A 20,000-nucleotide genomic window follows, 5' to 3' on the forward strand; every position below is an offset into this window, starting at 1 on the left:
ACACACACACACACACACACACACACACACACACACACACACACACACACACACACACACACACACACCACTCCTCCTCCTCTCTCTCTCTCTCTCTCTCTCAGTAAAGACAAATAAAAGCCAGAATCAACGTAAGTACACTTTTATTCAGACAGTCAGCCAAAAAACAGCTCCACATCAGCGCCATTTTTCTTTACAATCTTAAATACAAGATTAAAAACAACTTAAGGTGAATGCAAACAGGTATCCTTAAATCATTATATATATATATTTACATAATTATACCGTATATTATTTTTGCATTACATACAGTCGCCCCCAAAAGTGATGGCAGGGTATCCGTAAGTGTTCATTCTCCGATAATACACTTGGAGTACAGAGTGACCGAAGCATTCTGAAACTGTCATTACTTTTTGCGTCGACTGTACAAACCTTGAAAATGTGCTTGATAATGAAAAAAAAAAAAATATTCAGTGCAGTTATTATGCTTTTTATTTCCTTTTTTCGCCTTTGTTTGATAGTACTAGATGCCTGATAGAGAGAGACGCCTTCACGTGGTGGCACTGATATACCCCGGCGGCTCCACTGCCCGGATATACAAATGCCCCCCCCCACAGTCCCCCTTCTTATCCCCCGAGAGGAGGGCGGTGGACTGCAGGAGGAGGGCAACTTCAGCCTGCAGTCCATCGGGTTCACGTTTTGGATTTGTACTCTCTCTCTCTCTCTCTCTCTCTCTCTCTCTCTCTCTCTCTCTCTCTCTCTCTCTCTCTCTCTCGCAATGTATTTCACTTAACTGCAAAGCTGAATAAGGCAATAAGGCGATACTCTGGCTTTGATCCTTTTCTCAACACTTCCTCGTGACCCCTTGTTCTTTATCTGTTCATTTTTGCTACGCCAGACAATAAAATAATCTTAGAGGGACACATTAGGAGTGGAGAGACCAAGGATGACCATACGTCCCGCTTTTAGCTCGAAATAATCCCACCAAAGTTGACAATCGCGTGAAATTAGCAGGGAAAACAAGAGAAAATAAGTCACAGGATGGAAGGGGCTAAGTAAAAGCCTTCCAGGTCCCTTAATTACTCGTTACCTGTAAATACCTGTAAATACTTCCACCTGGGCATAACAGGGATACTGAAACAGCTGCAAAAATTAAGTATATTATAAAGAACGTATTATTACTGTCAATGAAGAAGATGTTTTACCTGTGCACTACCTGAGGTCCTCTTTGAAGCTGAGTATAATTGCATGGTGGTGGCAGGTGTACTGAAAAAGACACCTTTGTACTTTTGGGGGTTAGTACTGTCTGTGGGGGTGGACGGAGGAAGTGTACATTACCTCTTCAGTGTGAGGATGTCTTTTGGCTGACACTTTATCAATTTATTCAGCTTAAAGAGGACCAATCAGTAGTTCAGGGATTAGTACACAAATCGTCACTGCTAAGATAGATATAATAATTCTTGAGAAGCCAGAATTAAGTGTTAAAGTTAATCTGTCCATCTATCTATCTATTGCCAGATATCTTAGTCCCGTAAGGGGTGGCCACAAACAAATTGCCTCCTTGTCGCCCTGTCCCCCGTCATTTCACCGCCCTGCTCCCAGCTCACACACCCCTCTCTCATATACCTCTCCACTCCATCCTTCCATCTCACCATCATCAAATGGACTTAATACTGTACCAGGTAATTAATCTCCTTCAGTATTATTTTCTACTGACACCGTACGATTGAATTACTGGAAGTCTGTGTAATTTAATGGGTTAGGAAATAAGTCATGAATAATCCCTTCATTTTTTACATTATCAATATTGTCCCCTTGCTATTGTCACTCAGTTTTAGGGAGAAATATTGAGGGTGGTGGAGCTAGTTTCTGTTAAAATTTTTAGTTCAGTGATTTATTTATTTATTTATTCATTTATTTATTTATTTTTTTGGTCTTGTTGCTGCCAGAAAGTTATAATTACCTGGAGTGAGACCCACCGTAATGAAGGGGTTAAAGGTAGATATAATTAGCCTGTCACTGATCAAAAGGTGGATCTGTTATTTACCCCCTCATGGTGAAATCATAGTTTTTTCCCTTGGTTAAATCAACTAGGAGAGAGAGAGAGAGAGAGAGAGAGAGGTACATTAATTTACAGTCAGGTGGGGTGAGTCTCTGAGAACATATGGGGCTTCCAAAAAACGTTTCCTCCATCCTGAAAAAAAATAAAAAAATAAAAAAACAGTGTGTGCAATACTGAGCAACATAAACACACACGCCTTGACCACCAGGGGACGGATCGGAGAGAGCGAGAAATTTACGCCTTACTGGTGATGCGTGAACTCCCGCGATAAGATATTTTTTTAAATGCAATTGCGAGAGGATTATACGTAGGTGACGAGTGCCGCCACACTGAGTGGATTACTGATATGGGGAGGGATTTTAGCAATGTAGATACAGGGATTAGTGATATGGGGAGAGATTTTAGCAATGTAGGTACAGGGATTAGTGATATGGGTAGAGATTTTAGCAATGTAGGTACAGGGATTAGTGATATGGGGAGAGATTTTAGCAATGTACGTACAGCAGTTAGTGAAATGGGTAGAGTGTTAGCAATGTACATACAGCATTTGGCAACGTGAAGTAGGTGTGTAAAAAAATGACATAAACCTTACCACTAATCCAACCACATCAGCGCAGTGACACTTTCCGAAATTATATTCTTGATTTCTCCAGGTGATTTCATGGAGCCTAGAAGCTTTTGATAATGAAAAGGTTAATGAAGGTTGTAATTACCCCATTCTGTATCTCAAAAATAACCCATAGGCGAAGTAAAATCGTCTGGAGAAAGGAAGAATAACACAGAAAGGAAATCCACTGAAGCAGATAAGTCTGTTCAGTAGTGACGATTTTGATGATTTTGACTACCACCAGACGATTATATTCAGTTTAGAATGGTTTGAACTGGAGGGGTTAATTCTAGCCTCTATTAACCCCATAGGTAAAGAGATTTCCCCTAAACTGAATAAATCTGAAGGTAGCAGGCATCAAGTAAATGTCACCTCTGCACTGAATAGTTTGACCCATTCACTGCAATGACCTTAATTTATTCTTTCTCCCACTATATGATTTTGTTTTTGTGAAAGATGTCTGCTAGGGAAGGAATTAAGGTAACTCGATTGACGTCTGTGCATGATTAAATCGCGTGGAGGTAACTCAACTACACTCCTGTTTTATGGGGGACGGTGGGGTTGATGATATTGATGATGGGGCAAGAATAAGGGGTCATCGTACTGAAGGGGTACGTAATCTTAATGCTAAAATATCATGGGCAAGAAAGACCTAAACAAAATACCAGTTTGTTTGTCTTGTAATACACTATGGCTATTTTTTTTATGTATATATTTCAAATCACACCAAACCTCTCAAAAACCACCATGTCAGGATCTATATACACATCAAAGCATCTTCAGCAAAAATTATCGTCTGAACACAAGAAATCCTGCAGCCTGACTCACTTCCCTTGAATCTCTCATATCCAGCTGAATATCTATCGTAAGCTAGCGTTAAATACTAAGTTAAAATTACAAATGAGAGGCTCAGACCAACAGTAATGTGCTATGTATTAGTTTATTTCTACAATTTTCTCCCTGCATCTGATCAAGTACATTAAGTAGCCCATTTTTGAGACTTAATGACCAAAATCGCATGGTTAGCTACTATAATAATAATAATAACAACAAAATCCTCTCAGAGTTTTCATACTTGTGTACATATAAAGGCATATTAGCTATTTCTCCAGTTTAATGTCGTCACACTCGTTCATACTCCTTATGTGTGTTAGTGCAGTATGCTTGTGGTTTGTGCAGGTGGGGGTGGATGTGATCATGTACAGCAGAGAGGATAAAGGGAGAGGGAGAGGGTGTGAAACGTAATTTGGGCAAAACAGGTGAATCTGCCAGACCCCTGAGAGGATTAATGGATCCCTGAAATCTATGAGGGTCAGTATAAACATAGCATAATGTTCTAGTGCACGTCACTGCTGCTCTGATGCCTCTGTTATTGTCAGCAACACGAATATAAGGGGCGGCTCAAACGTCAGGGCACATTTGATCGACTTGTGCATTTTAATTCGTAAGGCTTCAAGTATAGTTTAATTTACTTCTTGCATTTTTCATCAAGATTTGTATTCTCTCTCTCTCAAAAAAAAAAAAAAAAAAAAAGCAACATAAGCCTTCCCGTGTCCTTAAAATAGCCGACTCTCATTTACCTCATTGATAAAGTACCATAGGATGCAATTGGGAGAGTACATAGGGAGGTAATCATTGCTCCCCTCGTCTCTTAGAACACCAACTGGCTGAGGAATAGAACACAGGAATGGGTAAAGAAAAGTGTGCAGGTAGATTCAACAAGGGAGCATTATTAACCTCAGGAACCGGAGCACATCATAATTTATTCTGTTTATCTCTAATTTATTTTATTTAGTCCAGGAGAAACTTTTTGAACAGATGAAAATAAAGGTAACTCTTATTAAAAGGAGTTTCAAAAGCTAATAATATCGTCCAGGTTAGCAAGAATAAAAATAATTGACCTGCTATGGCGCATGGGTTTAAAATCATTCTTCCTTCTTATGTCCCAGTGTGGAAACTAATTTACCTGAGAGTGAAAACAACAAATTTAATCAGAGGTGTTATTTGGGTGGGCAAGTGATGGGGGAATTAAGTATTCTTGTCCCCTCCCCCTTCCTCCACTAGTTAAGTTAGTCTCATCTGATAACTCGTAATGCAAAGTACCAAATGCATAAAACCATTGCTGATGCTGTGTATATTATTATTATTATTTTTTTTTTTTTCACAGGACGAAGATGGACGAATGGGCATCGGTAATCATCCTGCTTCCCCCGGTGCAACAAACTGTAAGTAATTTTATAAGCATCCTTCTTTTTATGTATATTTATAGTATTTGGTATGAGGTGTTACAAGTGGCAGGCTTTTGATTAGAGAGTTATAGAAAGGTTCGAAAGGTAAGATTTTAGCTTGGTAAATGGGCTGATGGTTTGGAGAAAAAGCCTCGTAAAATTAACCATTGATGTTTAGTTCTAGTTGTCTCGTATGATGATTTGTCGCCTTTGATAATTACGGCTTTAATGAGAATGCTTTTAAAATCAGCTGATAATTGAGCAGTACTGAATTTGTTTTACTGTGCATAGCCTGCCATAATGAAAGAGCGTTTGAAAATGAAACCTGATGTCATTATTCAGCAAAGGAAATGCTCTGAAATTTATGCTGTGAAATTACCTTAAGTATCAGCGTAAAAACGTGGTTACATAAAAAATATAAGCCGCACTAATATACTGAAATCGAGAAGGGCACAGTAAAGTTGTGAATTTAATTTTTCGAGATAAATTTGGAACTTTAACATATTCTGATGTCAGCCGAAGTTTAAGGTGAGAGCATCGCCTGACGTTTGGAGCCACCCCCTATGTTTGGAAGCTCAGTGAGTGGTGGGCTAGGGAGTCTCCATAGCCCACGATAATACGAACCCTTTGAGCTCTACACTACTTGGTTATCCGTCACACTTGTGGTGGTGTGAGTGGCCATGTTAGCATACTGTATACGTATTAAGTGAAGGCCTCAGTTACGTTTTATACAGCGGTTGTCATCTATGTATATGTCTTTCACCTATACTCCACTCACTCTGAATTGTCCAGGTCCAGGTGTTTCTGTTTATGTATTCTAGAGATATATTTGCTGTGGATATTACAGCAAAGTATAAACAAAATAGGGACCTTGACTCGATAGTTGATGGTTGTGTACTGTAGTCTGGGGGAAATTTAGATGCCTTCCATGTGAGTTACTGTACACTTACTATGATGTTCGTATGATAGTGAATAAATACACCTCAGTACATGGATGAAATAGTCAAAATATGTACAGTGATATTATGCCTGATGGGGAGGAGCTGCTTTGCCACGTTGGGATGAAGGGAGTATAGGCATTCTTTACCTAGTAGTCAAGAGGCACCGTAATGTTAATCTGTGGTTCGTACTGTGGGAAAAAGTTAGTTGTTCTCATCAGAGTCACCGTCTCACTAATCTTTGAGCCATCCCCCACGATATAGTCAACATCTTAGTCTCACCACAGCACAGTCATTCGCGTACAAGGCCATGCTAATTCCATCTCTTATATGTGTTTTTGAGTCTTGTTCGTACCACTTCTAAATCTAAGTTGTTCCTTCACTTCGTGCAGACCTATTTGATTTTGTGACTTGAACTCATTTGTGCATGAGAAAATTCCATCTCTTATATGTGTGTTTTTGAGTCTTGTTCGTACCACTTCTAAATCCAAGTTGTTCCTTCATTTCGTGTACACCTATTTGATTTTGTGACTTGAACTCATTTGTGCATGAGAAATTCTGAAACGTACAGGACATGATCTGAAACGTCCAGTACCTGATCTGAAACGTACAGGACGTGGTCTGAAACGTACAGTACACGATCAATACTGTTCGAACATCCAGTTTTCATGCCTCTGACTATGACATCTGCCACTATCGGGTTACAAAATGTCTGTATTAAATAGAGTACAAATACTGGATATCTGAAGGCAAGCACCATATTGGAATCACCTTTTATAACAGAAATTTAACTTCTGCAAAATGAAAGATAAATACAGAGGTCCTGGGTAGATACGAGGCCATATGGGGCGTTAATAAGTGAAATACCTTGTATATGAAAATCCTCTGGGTGTGACTGACTGACCAGGCCACTCGTAGAGGTGCTCCCACATCTAAAAGTTGTTCATGGACTAATAGGCTTGAATTCACAGTGTTTTAAAAGCCTGAACAAAAATTATCTCTGCATATTATCAGGTCATTATCAGTAAGGACTATACAGTAATATATGGAGATAGGAGAGAAGATTATTATGATTTATGAATATAAGTCAGGTAATGTTAAATAAGGACTATAAGTTATCTCCAAGCTTTTTTTTTTTTTGCCTTGTGCAGTTTGTAGAGATGTAGCCTTCTTCTTCTGCGTCTTCTTCGTCTTTCGTTTCTTCGTCGTTTTCTTCTTTTTGTGGTGGCAACTTCTTTCAGGGTGCCCGCTTTTCTGTCATATGCACTTGGGTTTTCTTGTAGTGGTAGCAGAGTTAGTAGATGAGGTATAGAAGCAAAAAGACCCCTGGAAAGAAGGTTCAGTTAGACTCAGTCCATGCAGCAGGCACAGACGAAGTAGAAGATCGGTGACTGGGTGTTGAGCGCGTCCAGTTCTCAGGGTGCGAAGTGCGTTATCCTCTGTCTTAAGGTGCGAAGTGCTCTATCTTATGCGCCTGGGTCTGCTTGTAGAGGTAGTACGGCCAGTAGATGAGGTTGAAGAGCAGGAAGCCCCCAGGGAAGAGGGCTCGGCAGACGCGATCCATGCAGCGGGCGTAGAGGATGTACGTGGTAGGGGGCTTGGCGTTGGGCACCTCGAGTTCCTCCTTGGGGTTAGGGGGGTGTCGGGTCAGAGGCGGCACTTTGGGGGGTACAGACTGCAAATATAACTCAACTACAGTATCTCAGAATATCGAAGACAAGAGGTTTACCGGGGCTCTTGAGATGAAAGGTTAACCCTTTTAAATTGATTCCAGTGGCTGTTGTGAAAGCCCTCGTTCGCTTTTTTTTTTTTTAATCACTTCAGTACGAGGACGCCATTTTATATATATATTTTTGTCTGTGGATGATTTTTTTGAGTTTATGATAGAATTTTCAAACTGAAGGTGTTGGATATAGCATTCATTACTCCATTGAAGATTATGAACTTTCTTAATCTTAAAAAAAAAAAAAAATTGTATGGGTGTTTCGTAAGTAAAAATGACGTCGCCGTAGTGAAGGGATTATGTTGAGAAATTGAACCTTGTGACCTAATTGATGGGCAGTTACGAGAGAACTATAGTCCGTTTAATGCTTCTTGGCACAGACGTCTTGGCCCTTTGACAGCAGATCGACTTAGGTGATCATGGTAAAGGTAACACTATCCCTCTTCTTTATTTAAGTTTCAGTAATTTTATATCTGTCATAATCACACGTTAGCCAGGAATAAATCTAAAGTATATTATTCCCATGCTGCATGAATAAATAAATAAGTAAATAAAAAGATAAGAATATAATTATAAAAAGAATTTGTTGGTTGTTTCTGGATTATCGACTCCTTAATGGTCACCCAATCACAGGCTGACATTTGAAGCGAGGGGCGTGGCTTAGATTTGCCAAATTCATGTAAACGGACTATAGCTCGATGTTAATAATGAGCTGCATAGTTAGTGAATAAATAGGATCAAAATAGAAGGAATATAAAAAGACTGTCATGCATCGTCATTCTGCATGTTAGTATTTCCTGCGTGACAAAAGGCAAGACAGAATTCATGGGGTAAAATATATTAGTGAATTAAAGATGCATAATAAAACACGCAAACAAACAGACAAACACTGAAATACAGGCAGAGACAAAAGTTTCCCAGTCATTCCACTGCTTCTTGACCCTTGAGGCACATCCGTCACTTTCCTCCCTGACGCATCATACCAAAGAGAATCATTTATGGATCGCGATACATGCCAAGCCTCTCTCGGTTTAGGAATATTAGCCAGCAGAGGAACGAGTGAAGAAGAGGTGAAATACTGAGCTAACTTTTGTCCCTTACTGTAGATATCCAGCTTCCAGTATGCAGTTATTTCACCCTTGCTTTATGATGACGTTATTTTTTTTCTTTCTCTTTTTTTTCTTACTTTAGATAATTTATTCACCTTAGGGGGTCTTTTTATAGTGAAAGGGCTATTAACTGAGCATTACTTGTTGGTGGTATAGGTCATTCACTTTAACTTGGCCCAGATTTTTTGCCTTTTGCGGGTTATATCACATAGTTCAGTAGCAGGAGAAGATAATACGACTCAGCATCCTCTCCGTAGCACTTTTTCGTGACTAGCAACTCAGCATTGAGGATGAAGAGATGGTAATTTTCGGCCGAGTAAAAAGAGGATAGCAGTGTTACAGTACAAAAAGACGACAGCATAAAGAGGGGATTAAAACAGAGCATATGGTATTGTACTCGTAAAGTCATGCTAACGGACATGCACAGAAACAAGCAGAATCGACAGCAGTTCAACAGATTCTCATGCATGGGTTTATAGCTCAAAAAAAAGCTATCATGTCAGAGTGACCTAAGAAGCAGTGTAGATTCTCGTGGTCGTGTCCTCAATGCCTGCCATCTGAAGACGTATTTCTTTCTGATCTGGCTTCCTCCGTACGGTTTTATTCGGAATCAGGGGGACCTCTTGTAGTGAAGGGGTAATTGAAGGTAGTATCTAACCCGAAAAATCCTCCCCTGAGCTGTGTAAAACCGTAAGGAGACAGCAAGAGAACAGTAAGCCTTCCTCTGTCGCGAACATCACATGGACACACTCGAGAGAAAAATTATCGCGAAATAGTGAAGCCAGTGGCCTAAAAAAAACTTGATAGTGTCCCAAAGCATGACCAGACATTTGAATATGTTTGTTAAAAGTGTACTTGAGATATTGTAGCAACGAATTTGTTAATCTCAAAATACACGTTAAACCAATTTATTTTGCGATTGTTTACTCACTCACGAAAAAAAGGCGCTGGCAAAGTCAAATGCCGCGAAAGATGAGGACCTACTGTAATTTTAAACCTACGTCATCGAGTTGAAGAGGTTAAAAGACTAATGCTAGGGCGTCTCCTTAGCCCACGAGGATGCAACACATTATCACAGTCATTTAAAGCTTTTCAGGAGGAAGATGATGTTTGTTGCTCAGTCGTGAAAGCCAGTAAACATTTCGTGATTAAACCAAATAAGTAATGCCCGTGCGTACCCATTCCTCGTTGGTATGTGTCGGTCTGACCAACGTAGAGGTAATCAACAGGCGCCATTGCATTCAAGAAAGCGCTCGTCATTTCACTATAACGTGCATGACTCATCTATACCTCCCAGGAACTGAACTTGGGCCCGTTACATGACAGGCTAGGACGCATCCACTGTACCTCTGTGCTCAGAGGAGTTTACTTCTTTGTACATGTAAAGACAGGCCTTATAGTAGAGGTGGTGTGAGTTCATCGAGGCCCTATGCATCCCCGAGGGTGCCACAGGAAATGATTGATTGATTGATTGATATAGTAGAGGGCTTTATGGAGATATACCTTGTCAGCAGGTACTTTTACCACACTAGTGAGGAGTCGGTCCTGTGGTTCCCAGCCCTGTGCTGCTGCCACAAGGTAACCATGCAGGTAAAATCTGTGATCAGCTTTACCGTACCTAGGCGACCTTTCATCTGTGTCTTATTGGTGCACAGAGTGACGAGTTGTTAACTGACTGGGCGGCAGTTACAGGGTGTGTTAAGACATTTTACATTCACCCTGGCTTTTCAAGACTCCCCCCAAGTCTAAGCTTCGACTTCTTCCTTCATTCAGCAGTGGGTGGGCGTGAACCATGCCTGCCGCATGTTGGTGTACCCCACCTACAAGTAGTCTGTTGTTGCCAGCCCGTCATGCACAAAGCATTGATTGTACGTGCTAGGAGCAGACTTGGCGCTGGCAGAAAATGAGGAGTTCGTTCATTGTACACATTTTTTTTTTAATATACTGATAGGGAATCCAATACACCCCCCAGCCCCACGCTCCAACCCGTAGGACAATACTCCTTGACAGAATGCCCCGCTTTATCATATATGACTTTTTTTTTTTTCTTTTTTTTTGTTATGTACACCGTGGGCAGGACTCGCAGGTGACTACAGGAAGCGTCCTAGTTTGCGCCATGATGGGTCTGGTTCAGTTACTGGAACGTATTACTGATGTTGTTCAGGCAAGGAGTTGTGAGAAACGTGCATGTCCACCCATTCAGTACGATGACACCTTTTTATGGTTTATTCCTGTTGGAAAAAATCTCTCCTAAGCTAAATAAAATAGCTTGTCATTAGTATACCAAAGGAAAAAGACATCATTGCATTAATGATCTAAGACGGCAAGGTAGCGATGAAAGTAACGAGATATGTAGACTTTAAAAAATGGAAAGGAAAACAACTCTGGAGGTGCCACAGTATTTACAGGTACGATGTGCGTGCTCGTGACATTGGGTGACGCCTGTGTTAGTAGCGTTAGTACTTGTTTCTGCGATGCTGCCGTAGCCTCCATCTTAGCACCAGCATCACTAGCACCATTAATGTTATCACCACCACCACCACCACTATTAACACCACCACCACTACCAACATCTGAAGGTTTGACTCCCACCTCTAGTGCGTCGGATCCTGCCAGCTGAAAACAGAGGGTGGGGAGTAGTGCGTATTTCATAGGCGGCAGCGGGAGGTGGGGTGAAAAATAGATAAATGGATAGATGACGGGTGAATGGAAGAATAGAGAGAGAGAGAGAGAGAGAGAGAGAGAGAGAGAGGATGTGTAGAGGCAGAATGAGAAAGTCAAGGGGAATAAGGAAAAGGAGAGATGCAAAGGGAAGAAGAAATAGAGAAAGAAAATAGGAAGGAAAGGGGACACGGAAGTCGAGAAGAGATGGAAAGTAAAGGCAGGATAGAGACAAAATAGAAAGGATGGATGGGAAAGAATAAGGGGAGGGAGAAAGGCGGGGAACGAGAGGAAAACAAGGGGAGAAAGAAGGGGAAAAGAGAGGAGGAGAGGTAAAATGTAATGATAATTAGAGAGTGGGACCAAATAAGGAAGAGTACAGAAGACAAGGAAGTGTAGGGACGAAGATGACAAGATACAATAGAAGGATATCGATCAATTAAATAATACTAGTAGAGGTTCTCCCATCCTATGTACAGCGCTAAGTCTGAATTACAAGTGAGTAGTACATATTCTGAAATAAAAGCGTGCAGTACTTTCTATTTCTAAGTGGAGGCGTGGGGAGATGAGGGTGAAAAAGACGTTTCTGGCTAATAATAACTACCAGAAATCACCCTCTACGACTGTTGATAAATTTTGAGAGTTTCAGCTCTTGGCCTACGTAGAGCATAGAGTCAGCAAAATACAAGTGTTCAGTGCTTTGTGATTCTGGGTGGAAGCGTAAGGGAGTCAGCGTGAGAGAGAGCTGTTTCGCCCTACTAGCACTACTAAAATAATAATAATAATAATAATAATAATAATAATAATAATAACAACACCTATGATATCAAGGGCTTATTACAGCACTAAATCTGAAATGTAATTAGCTTGTAGTACGTGATTCTTGCTGGAGGCGTGACAATGGTGCGTCTGCCCTGATATCACTGAAAAAAAAAAAAAAAACTGAAATGATATCACGTCGGCTTCAAGGAATTCATAGCCTTTGACCGCTTGGTATTTGCACAGCTGGAGCAATATATCCGGGCTATTAATACTGATTTATCACGGTATTGTTGGGTGGGAGAGAGACAGGCCAGAACTTCAATGTAAAGTAAAGAATTCAAGCACCAAATTGTGTCTCTTTCCCACTCAACACGTCCACTTGTCACATTGGATCACCTACTTGTTACGGTATATTCCATTTATTTATTTATTTATTTATTTTTTTCAATTTCATGGTGAGAGGAAGGGCTAAGACTGGTTTGTACAGTGACGTGGGTTGCGTTAATTTCTTACCCAATTAAAAAAAAAAAAGGAGCCGGGAAAAAAGGCTACGGTATTTTATTATTTGGCACAGAGGCTGCACTTAGTCTGTTGTCATAATAAACATAGATTTGTAGAAGCAGGATACATATAGAACATAGAACTTCACGGATCTCCATGCATTCTTTCAGAGGGCCTGGAAATAAGACGCTGATGTTTACTAGGTAGTTCTGGAAATGTACTTTTGTATCAGAAACAACAATAATAGGTGTAAGTGTGGCTCATCTTGCTTAGTGGACTACAATTGGCGTCTGTATTTCGCTATTCGTGCATGACAACACTGATTGGGTTGGGGGAGGGATTTTAAACGACTATCACAAGATCTAAACAAAAGAACAACATTTATAAGTCTGTTTATGGTTCAGCTTGCTTACTGGACTACAATTGGCGTCAGTATTTCGTTACTCGTGCATGATAACACCGATTAAAGGGGAGGGATTTAGACGTCCATCACTATATCCAAACAATGAATAGCAGATCAACATTTACAAGTTTGTGTGTAGTTCATCTTTTTTTATCTAACTACAAACAACATCTGTGTTTGTTACTCGTGCAAGGGAACATGGATGGGTGGGGGATTTTTCGACATCCATTACTAAAGCTAAGCAGAAACCAGAGGGGGATTACCAAAATTAATACCTATAGGAACATGGAAACATCTTTTAGTCTTATAATGGTACAAAAAAACAAGTAGGTTTTTGGTCAGAAATTCCTTTACAGCTCTGGGGAAGCGAAATTAGCTGGTTTGTTTTCATCTGTTGGAATTGGGCTTTTAAATTGTGGTTGCATGAAATGAGTCTCCGTGGTTTCTAGTCAAATTTATCTTCCAATCAGACCACACCTGACCATCAACGGAACTGAAAGAGATGATGGCTGTGTGCTGGGTAAAAACAAACCGACTGTAATAGAGTTGAATCCAGTACATGTCATTGTTTGGGATTACTCTAGTAAGGTCTCAGCACCTTTTTGACGTGGTTTTGAGCTAGTGTAAAGGAAACTATGACCGCAGCTGCATCATAGAATTTTCTGAAGGACAAAAGGGAATCTCGTTCAAATAAGGGCTCACTGCATAGTACATTCAAATCACTCTCATCATAAGGAATTCAAGGATTTCTCTAAGCACAGGGAATTCAAATAACTCTCAGCACAGGGAATTCAAAACACTCTCTTAGCACAGAGAATTCAGATTAATTCTATTAACTAAGGGAATTCAAATCACAGTATCTTAACATAGTGAATTAATCCACATCACTCTGTCAGCATAGGATATTCAAGCCACTCTTAGCACAGGGAATTTAAATGACTCCCTTAGCTTCTTTCAGCATAGGAGATCCAATTCGCTCACTCTTAGCATAGGGAACTTACATCACTCTCAGCCTAAGGAATTCAAAACATCCATAGCATAGGGAATTCAGACCACTCTTTCTTCGGGTAGGGCACTCACATCACTCTCTTACGGTGTGCGTAAACGAACTGCGGCATTTGTACTCACGCATTTTGGGATGACGAATGGCACTGGACGAGATTTTAATATCTTCCTATTGGCCAGCCAGTTGACGAAGGTGAACTCCAGCAGGGCCCCGAACACCATAATCATACACATGCCGATCCACACGTCAATGGCCTGTGGGGTGGGGGGCATAAGGTTAAGGTTTTTGTGGCTCTGGGTTCATTTGACAAGTGAACCCCTTAGATTACTGGTTCAGTTTCTTTTACTCTGCAATCCAACATTTTTCCTTTGGGGGACTGGGAGGTAGTTAAGAGATGTTTGTATATCCAGATGGTTAAGTCAGCTAGTTATACCTTGGCAACTCGTTAAGGCGTCTCTCTCCAACACCATTAGCTACAAGGGAAAATATATGCACACTATAAAACCACTCATAATACTGTATATACAAAACGCACACTTTTTAACTCATATGGGGCAAGAAATTAGAACATCATGGAAGACAGTGAGATGCGTAACCTTGACGTATGACACCGGTGGCAGCTGTGCACGGATGCCTGAGGCGAGGGTGGTGAGGGTGAGGAGAGTAGTCACCCCGAGGGACACACGGCCGGGCACAGCATTGGGGTCCAGCCAGAAGGACACCCAGGAGATAGCCACGATGAGGATGGTGGGAACGTAGGTCTGCAGGACGTGGTATCCATTCTGACGTCGCAGGTCGAAGTTCACCTTTAGGCCACTGAAATGACCTAATTGGAGGAGGCACATCCGTTACTGTGCATGTGGAGTTGCGTAATTAGGGAGTGCTATATTGCTTGGGTTGAGGGACGGAAGGAAGCAAAATTTTTCAAGAGTCTGGCATGTGTGATTGCAGACTGGATGGTACCTGGGTAACTTGGGTAACTTAAGAGATTTTATAGCACTTCTTAAGCAGTTTATTTTGTGTAAAACACTATGTCCTGTTTTATGTTACATGGACTTATAATACTTCACACACACACACACACACACACACACACACACACACACACACACACACACATATATATATATATATATATATATATATACATGTGTGTGCATGCAGGCACACACATTTATCTGTCTATATATCTATCTATTGTCTATATCTATCTGTGTATCTGTCTGTCTATCTATTTACCACGGAAAACTGGAAAATGAGTCTTAAATTTCTCAACTTCTATCCCATCCTCTCTCTCTCTCTCTCACCAAGTATAAAAGAGAATGATTACAAAGCGCCCTGACCCGTGACGTATTTCTCGACGTAGGAGGTAGTGGTGGTGTTCACAAGGTCAAACTGGGCAATCTCAAGGTGGTCAGGGGTGTCGATGGGCGGGGTCCCATTGACATCCACCCACTCGTACTTGATCACGTCTATGGTGTTGGCATCTGCGGGGTTGTTGGTAGAAAAATCCGTAATCAGTTGTGCACCTCATTCACCTCCTTCAAGTGCATCACTGTTCATGCGTATTACTGTAGAACATTTACTTCAAGACACGGAAAAGAAAGATGCTATATTTACAGACAAGTAAATAAAAGCAAGGTGCGTTAATAGGACATTAAGCTTACAAGGATACTGTATGTGAAAATAAAAGCAAGAGGCAAAAATGTGAGTGGTTGCAGTCTGGGCGAGAGGTATGATGCGGAAGGAGATATTTACAAAGATTGCTGATGATAAATACATTTTTGTTTTCTCATGAGACAACATGAAGGAACTTTACTTATATTACAGGAGGCTCACAGTACAGAGTGGAAGCAAGTAGATAAAGGTCATGTCTTGTGATGTGCTACCACTGTACAAGGTGGTCACTGAATTTAATGATGCAATTCGACTGTTATTAAAATTGTAGCTTTACATGCTGAGGTAAGTTCTCACATGCAGGCAGGCACAATCAACTCCGAGTTAGGAGATATCAGTCATCAGTTTTTGTTAGTGATTTGTTCTTGAAAATTATGGCAACTTGTGATTTAGTGTCCAATCCCGCATCTCACTCAAGCTGAAATTGTGTTGGCAAGCTTGTGTGCAGCCGCCGTAACTGAAGCCATGTGTTCTGGCGCTTCGCTCTGTCCTGCACACTGAGACACGAGCACAGGTATGAATGGTAGCAGAGAATAGCCCGAGTCTGAGGATTTATATTCAGCATTTTGACAGTAACCAAAACACTGAACATAAACTCAAAAATTTTGGCTATATCTCCCTCACTTGCATTACTGTCAATGTGTCCAAATAAATCATATACACGTTTGGTAAGGAGTCACACGTCAGCACCTCAGCATAATGGTCAGACTCCATCACGTCAGGTACCAGGCTTAGTCAGGTACCAGACCAGTTGGGCACCAATACTCACAGGAGCTGATGGAGGTGCCACACTTCTGGGCGTCGAAGGGGTAGTGCTTGAACCCCATGCTGCAGGTCAGGCGAAGAGTCACCCTGTATGGCAGAAACCAGTCAGGGTCCGCTTAGCTGCTCCCTCGATTCATCATTCATACATACCCCTTACTTTCTCAGTGTCCTCAGCTGTCCCATGCTTCTTCATCTACCCATTCCTCTGTCACTGTAGAACATTTGCCACTTCCCCCTCTTCTCAGTTCCCTCTTGATTTTCCCAACTTACTGGTCCCTTCTCATCGTAGAACACATTTGCCACTCTGCCCTCACCTCAGCCTGCCTTTCAATTTTCACCCACCCACCCTCTTCCTCAAACCAGGCTAAGGGAGAATTCACATCATCATTTCCACTGATTTCCACAATATTTTACATAAACTCCATTAAGCTGCTGTAAAACCATAAATAAGGAAATACATCACCTCATCACCAGTGCTTTCCCCGTACCCTGACTCCCCGACTGAGATGATGCCACTGGATATCATAGCCTGCTCTTGGAATTCATTGATATTGGCTGATGAGATGGGACGTATAGTTAAACCCTAGGCATGTACGACGTGGGTGAGCATCAAGCCTTTCAGAGCCATCTCATCTATCCTGTCTTATTATTGCTACTGCCAGACGATTTTATTCAGCTGAAGAGAGACCTATTAAAGTGAAGGGGTTAGAAACAGTGTTCAGTAAGCGTTCATATTCTATAAATAGTATTAGATGTCAGCCTTAGATCCCGAGTGTTAGTAGTGAATATTATTAAGTTGATCCTAGACAGTTTAATGTTTTTATGCCCCTTCTGTACTGTGGCCTCAGGGTTACTGGAACATGGAGCCGGTGGCCTGAGGGGATAGGGAGGGAGTTGAGGGACGTTTGTATGACTGGACGTGGGAGCCAGCTGGTTGTATTGGTGCCTCCGTGTGAAGGCATCCATCATTGGCGGTTTTAGCACAGGAGGTATCTAATAAACCGAATGAAAACTATCTGGCAGAAGGAAGAGTAACACACAAAAGATGTCAACATACTCAGAAGGTAATGGCATGATTGTAACCTCGGCCCATATTGCACTGCGACACATATGCAGAGTCACAGTCAGTAGTTTCGTACACTCCATCATTCCAGAGCCTTGAAAACGAGACTGCAGCCCTTTTGAGTGTTGTTAAGTGTCCAGAAGGAGGGAGAGGAACTACCGACTCTGTACGTTGAATAAGAGGGACTAACGAAACTGATTAACGAAACTGATCAGCAAAAGTAGAAGTATATTTACACAGTTGCCTTCGGATTGTTTTTCTAGATATTCTGTCAGGCGTTAGGGTAGGGACGTCTTTCAAACTATAGGATGGGAGCTTGAAAGGTTTCGAATCGCATTCTTGTCCCCAGTAGTTTTTGATGAGGGATGGGAGACAGATGTTGTAGGGTAGGGAGTGAATGGAAATGGGAGGGATGAGTATTAAAAATTTCATTGCAAACTCGAGGGTGGAGGCAGGAGGTGGAGGTGGGGTCTTTCTCGGTAGTGTTCTCGTCTGGACTGATATGTGAAAAAATAACACACACAAACAAAGGCATATTATTTGTTGTGGCCTGAGATGAGGGTTCGGAGTAGTTAAAAAAGCTCCCCTGGATGAATTTTTCTGTTGGGTTTGGCGTCTTCCAATTTTCTGCTTTCCTTAGTCATGGGCTGCCTAAATCCAGGTATCCTCTCCGTTTGGATGAATTGTCTGCCTTTTGTGTATTTTAATTAATGCCCCTGTGGTGGTAAAATGAATGTTGCCACCTGTATTAAGTTCTAGAATTTAGTAATGCGTTAAGTTGCTCGCTTCTCTCTACCAGTCACCACTAGATACCTGACAGTAAACAGAGGTCGAACAGTTTTTGCCGTTGTGGTGCCTCTGTTACCTGTTGAACCTACGTAAACACCTCCAGCTCCAGTGATTTGCACAGGTAATGGATCCCAGGTGTTGCTAGGAGATCCACACAGACCATCGCCATACAAATCACTAGTTAAATCCCTTGGTCTGATGATACATTTTCCTGTTTACATTTTGCTGCCTCCAGACGATTTTACTCAGCTTAGGACAGACATTTAGGTGTGAGGGGGTTAATGAAGGAAATATCTAACCCCTCCAGTTCAGAAAGTCTCTCCAAATCTTACTAAAACCGTCTGGGTGATGCAAAAACATAAAATACGTCATCAGGGGGAAGTGGTTAAGTGATTCAGCTGGTCAGAAGGACACCAAATGAGAGGAAACTGCCTGATCTCTTTTTACGGTTAGGTGACTAGTCTCTACAACACACCTTCTATTGTCTACCTCCTACTAGTGCTCGTCTACTAGGCAAATCAGTGACAAACTACGCGTGCTTGTAAAGAAGGAAAAACTCTTCTGATACACGAAAATAACAGAGATACCAGACCGTGAGTATACGAAAGGAAAGAGGAAATCTGAAGACAAGTGGCAGCAGAATGGAACTAAATAATACACGAAGAAGAGCAGTCTAGGGATGCTAAGAATGGACTGAGTTCCAAGGTAATTCCACACAACCACAACCACGGGTAACCTAAAAAAAAAACGAAATAATACCAGAACAGAAAGATAACAGGTCAGATCAACATTCTAGATGAGTGAAATGGGGTCAGTATTCACAGTGTTGGATGATGAAGAAGACTGTTATGCAGAGGACAGACAAACAGGCACAAAAATAGAGGGGAAAAATATATGTTTCAGTAAAAAATGGAGTACTTACAAGAATCGAGAACTTGCTTGTAACTTGGGATCATTTTTTAACTCTCACTGCTATTTGCCTCGGTTGAAGAAAATGGTGTGCCTTTAGCCTGATTACCCAAGTTGTTCCACAGCAGCGAAAGGGTAAATAATCACAGCCACATCTTCACTATGGCAAAGCGTAGCAAACAAGAAAGCATCACACTAGGCCTAAAATTCCACCAATCCCAGGAATTCTCTACAGTTGAAGCAAAGAATTGAGTTACTTGTGAATTTGGGGAGTAAACTATAATCGTCAGTGCCCTAATGAGAAGTCACGTTGCTGGTTTAAGGAGATGTAAATTTGGTGAGCAGTTGAACATGGATCTTTGGAGAAATGGGGAAGTGTGACGTCTCTTAAGAAGCAGGAAAGTGAAGAATAATGGAGGAATGGGAGAGGAAAAAGGATGGGATTGCAAAGGAAAAACTGAAGACAGGATTCGATGCACAGACACTTTTAAGAGTGTTTGGGAGAAGGTATAAGATGTTGACACTGGAGTTTAGGGCATGGGGTAAGAAAGCAAAGATAAAGAAGGGAAGCATGACAAAGGAAAGGGATAGGAAGAGAGAGAGAGAGAGAGAGAGAGAAGCACGAAGTTCATTGATGGAGTGGGCCTGTGCATGCCGAGGGAAAGGAATGGAGAAAGAGGAGGACGGAAAGTGACAAGGAAGAAAAGGTTGACTGAAACGGGATGTGAGCACTGGGAGGAAGGACAAAGAGGAAAGAAAACAAGGAAGACACAAATCCAGAGAAGAAGGAACCACAC

General features: G+C 41.4%; 1 protein-coding gene across 2 annotated transcripts in view; it reads right to left on the reverse strand.

Annotated features, from left to right (window-relative positions):
- Positions 1 to 133: 133 nt before the first annotated feature.
- Positions 134 to 20,000, reverse strand: part of LOC145403550 (glycine receptor subunit alpha-4-like) — an 81,187-nt gene continuing 61,320 nt past the window's right edge. Inside the window, exons 7-13 of one of the 2 annotated variants that reach the window (XR_013898040.1) lie at positions 16,447 to 16,529; positions 15,344 to 15,487; positions 14,597 to 14,826; positions 14,123 to 14,254; positions 11,260 to 11,283; positions 795 to 7,459; positions 134 to 748 (exon numbers count right to left, since the gene is read on the reverse strand). Coding sequence is in view for 1 of the 2 variants with exons in the window: in XM_080275231.1 (XP_080131357.1) it covers positions 7,280 to 7,459; positions 11,260 to 11,283; positions 14,123 to 14,254; positions 14,597 to 14,826; positions 15,344 to 15,487; positions 16,447 to 16,529 (793 nt within the window). In the remaining variant the exon portion in view is untranslated. The other variant, XM_080275231.1, reaches the window with a different exon arrangement.

This window comes from Coenobita brevimanus, chromosome 61 (assembly GCF_032717465.1).
Source record: "Coenobita brevimanus isolate Jiangsu-jjx chromosome 61, ASM3271746v2, whole genome shotgun sequence".
NCBI classification, from domain to species: domain Eukaryota; kingdom Metazoa; phylum Arthropoda; class Malacostraca; order Decapoda; family Coenobitidae; genus Coenobita; species Coenobita brevimanus.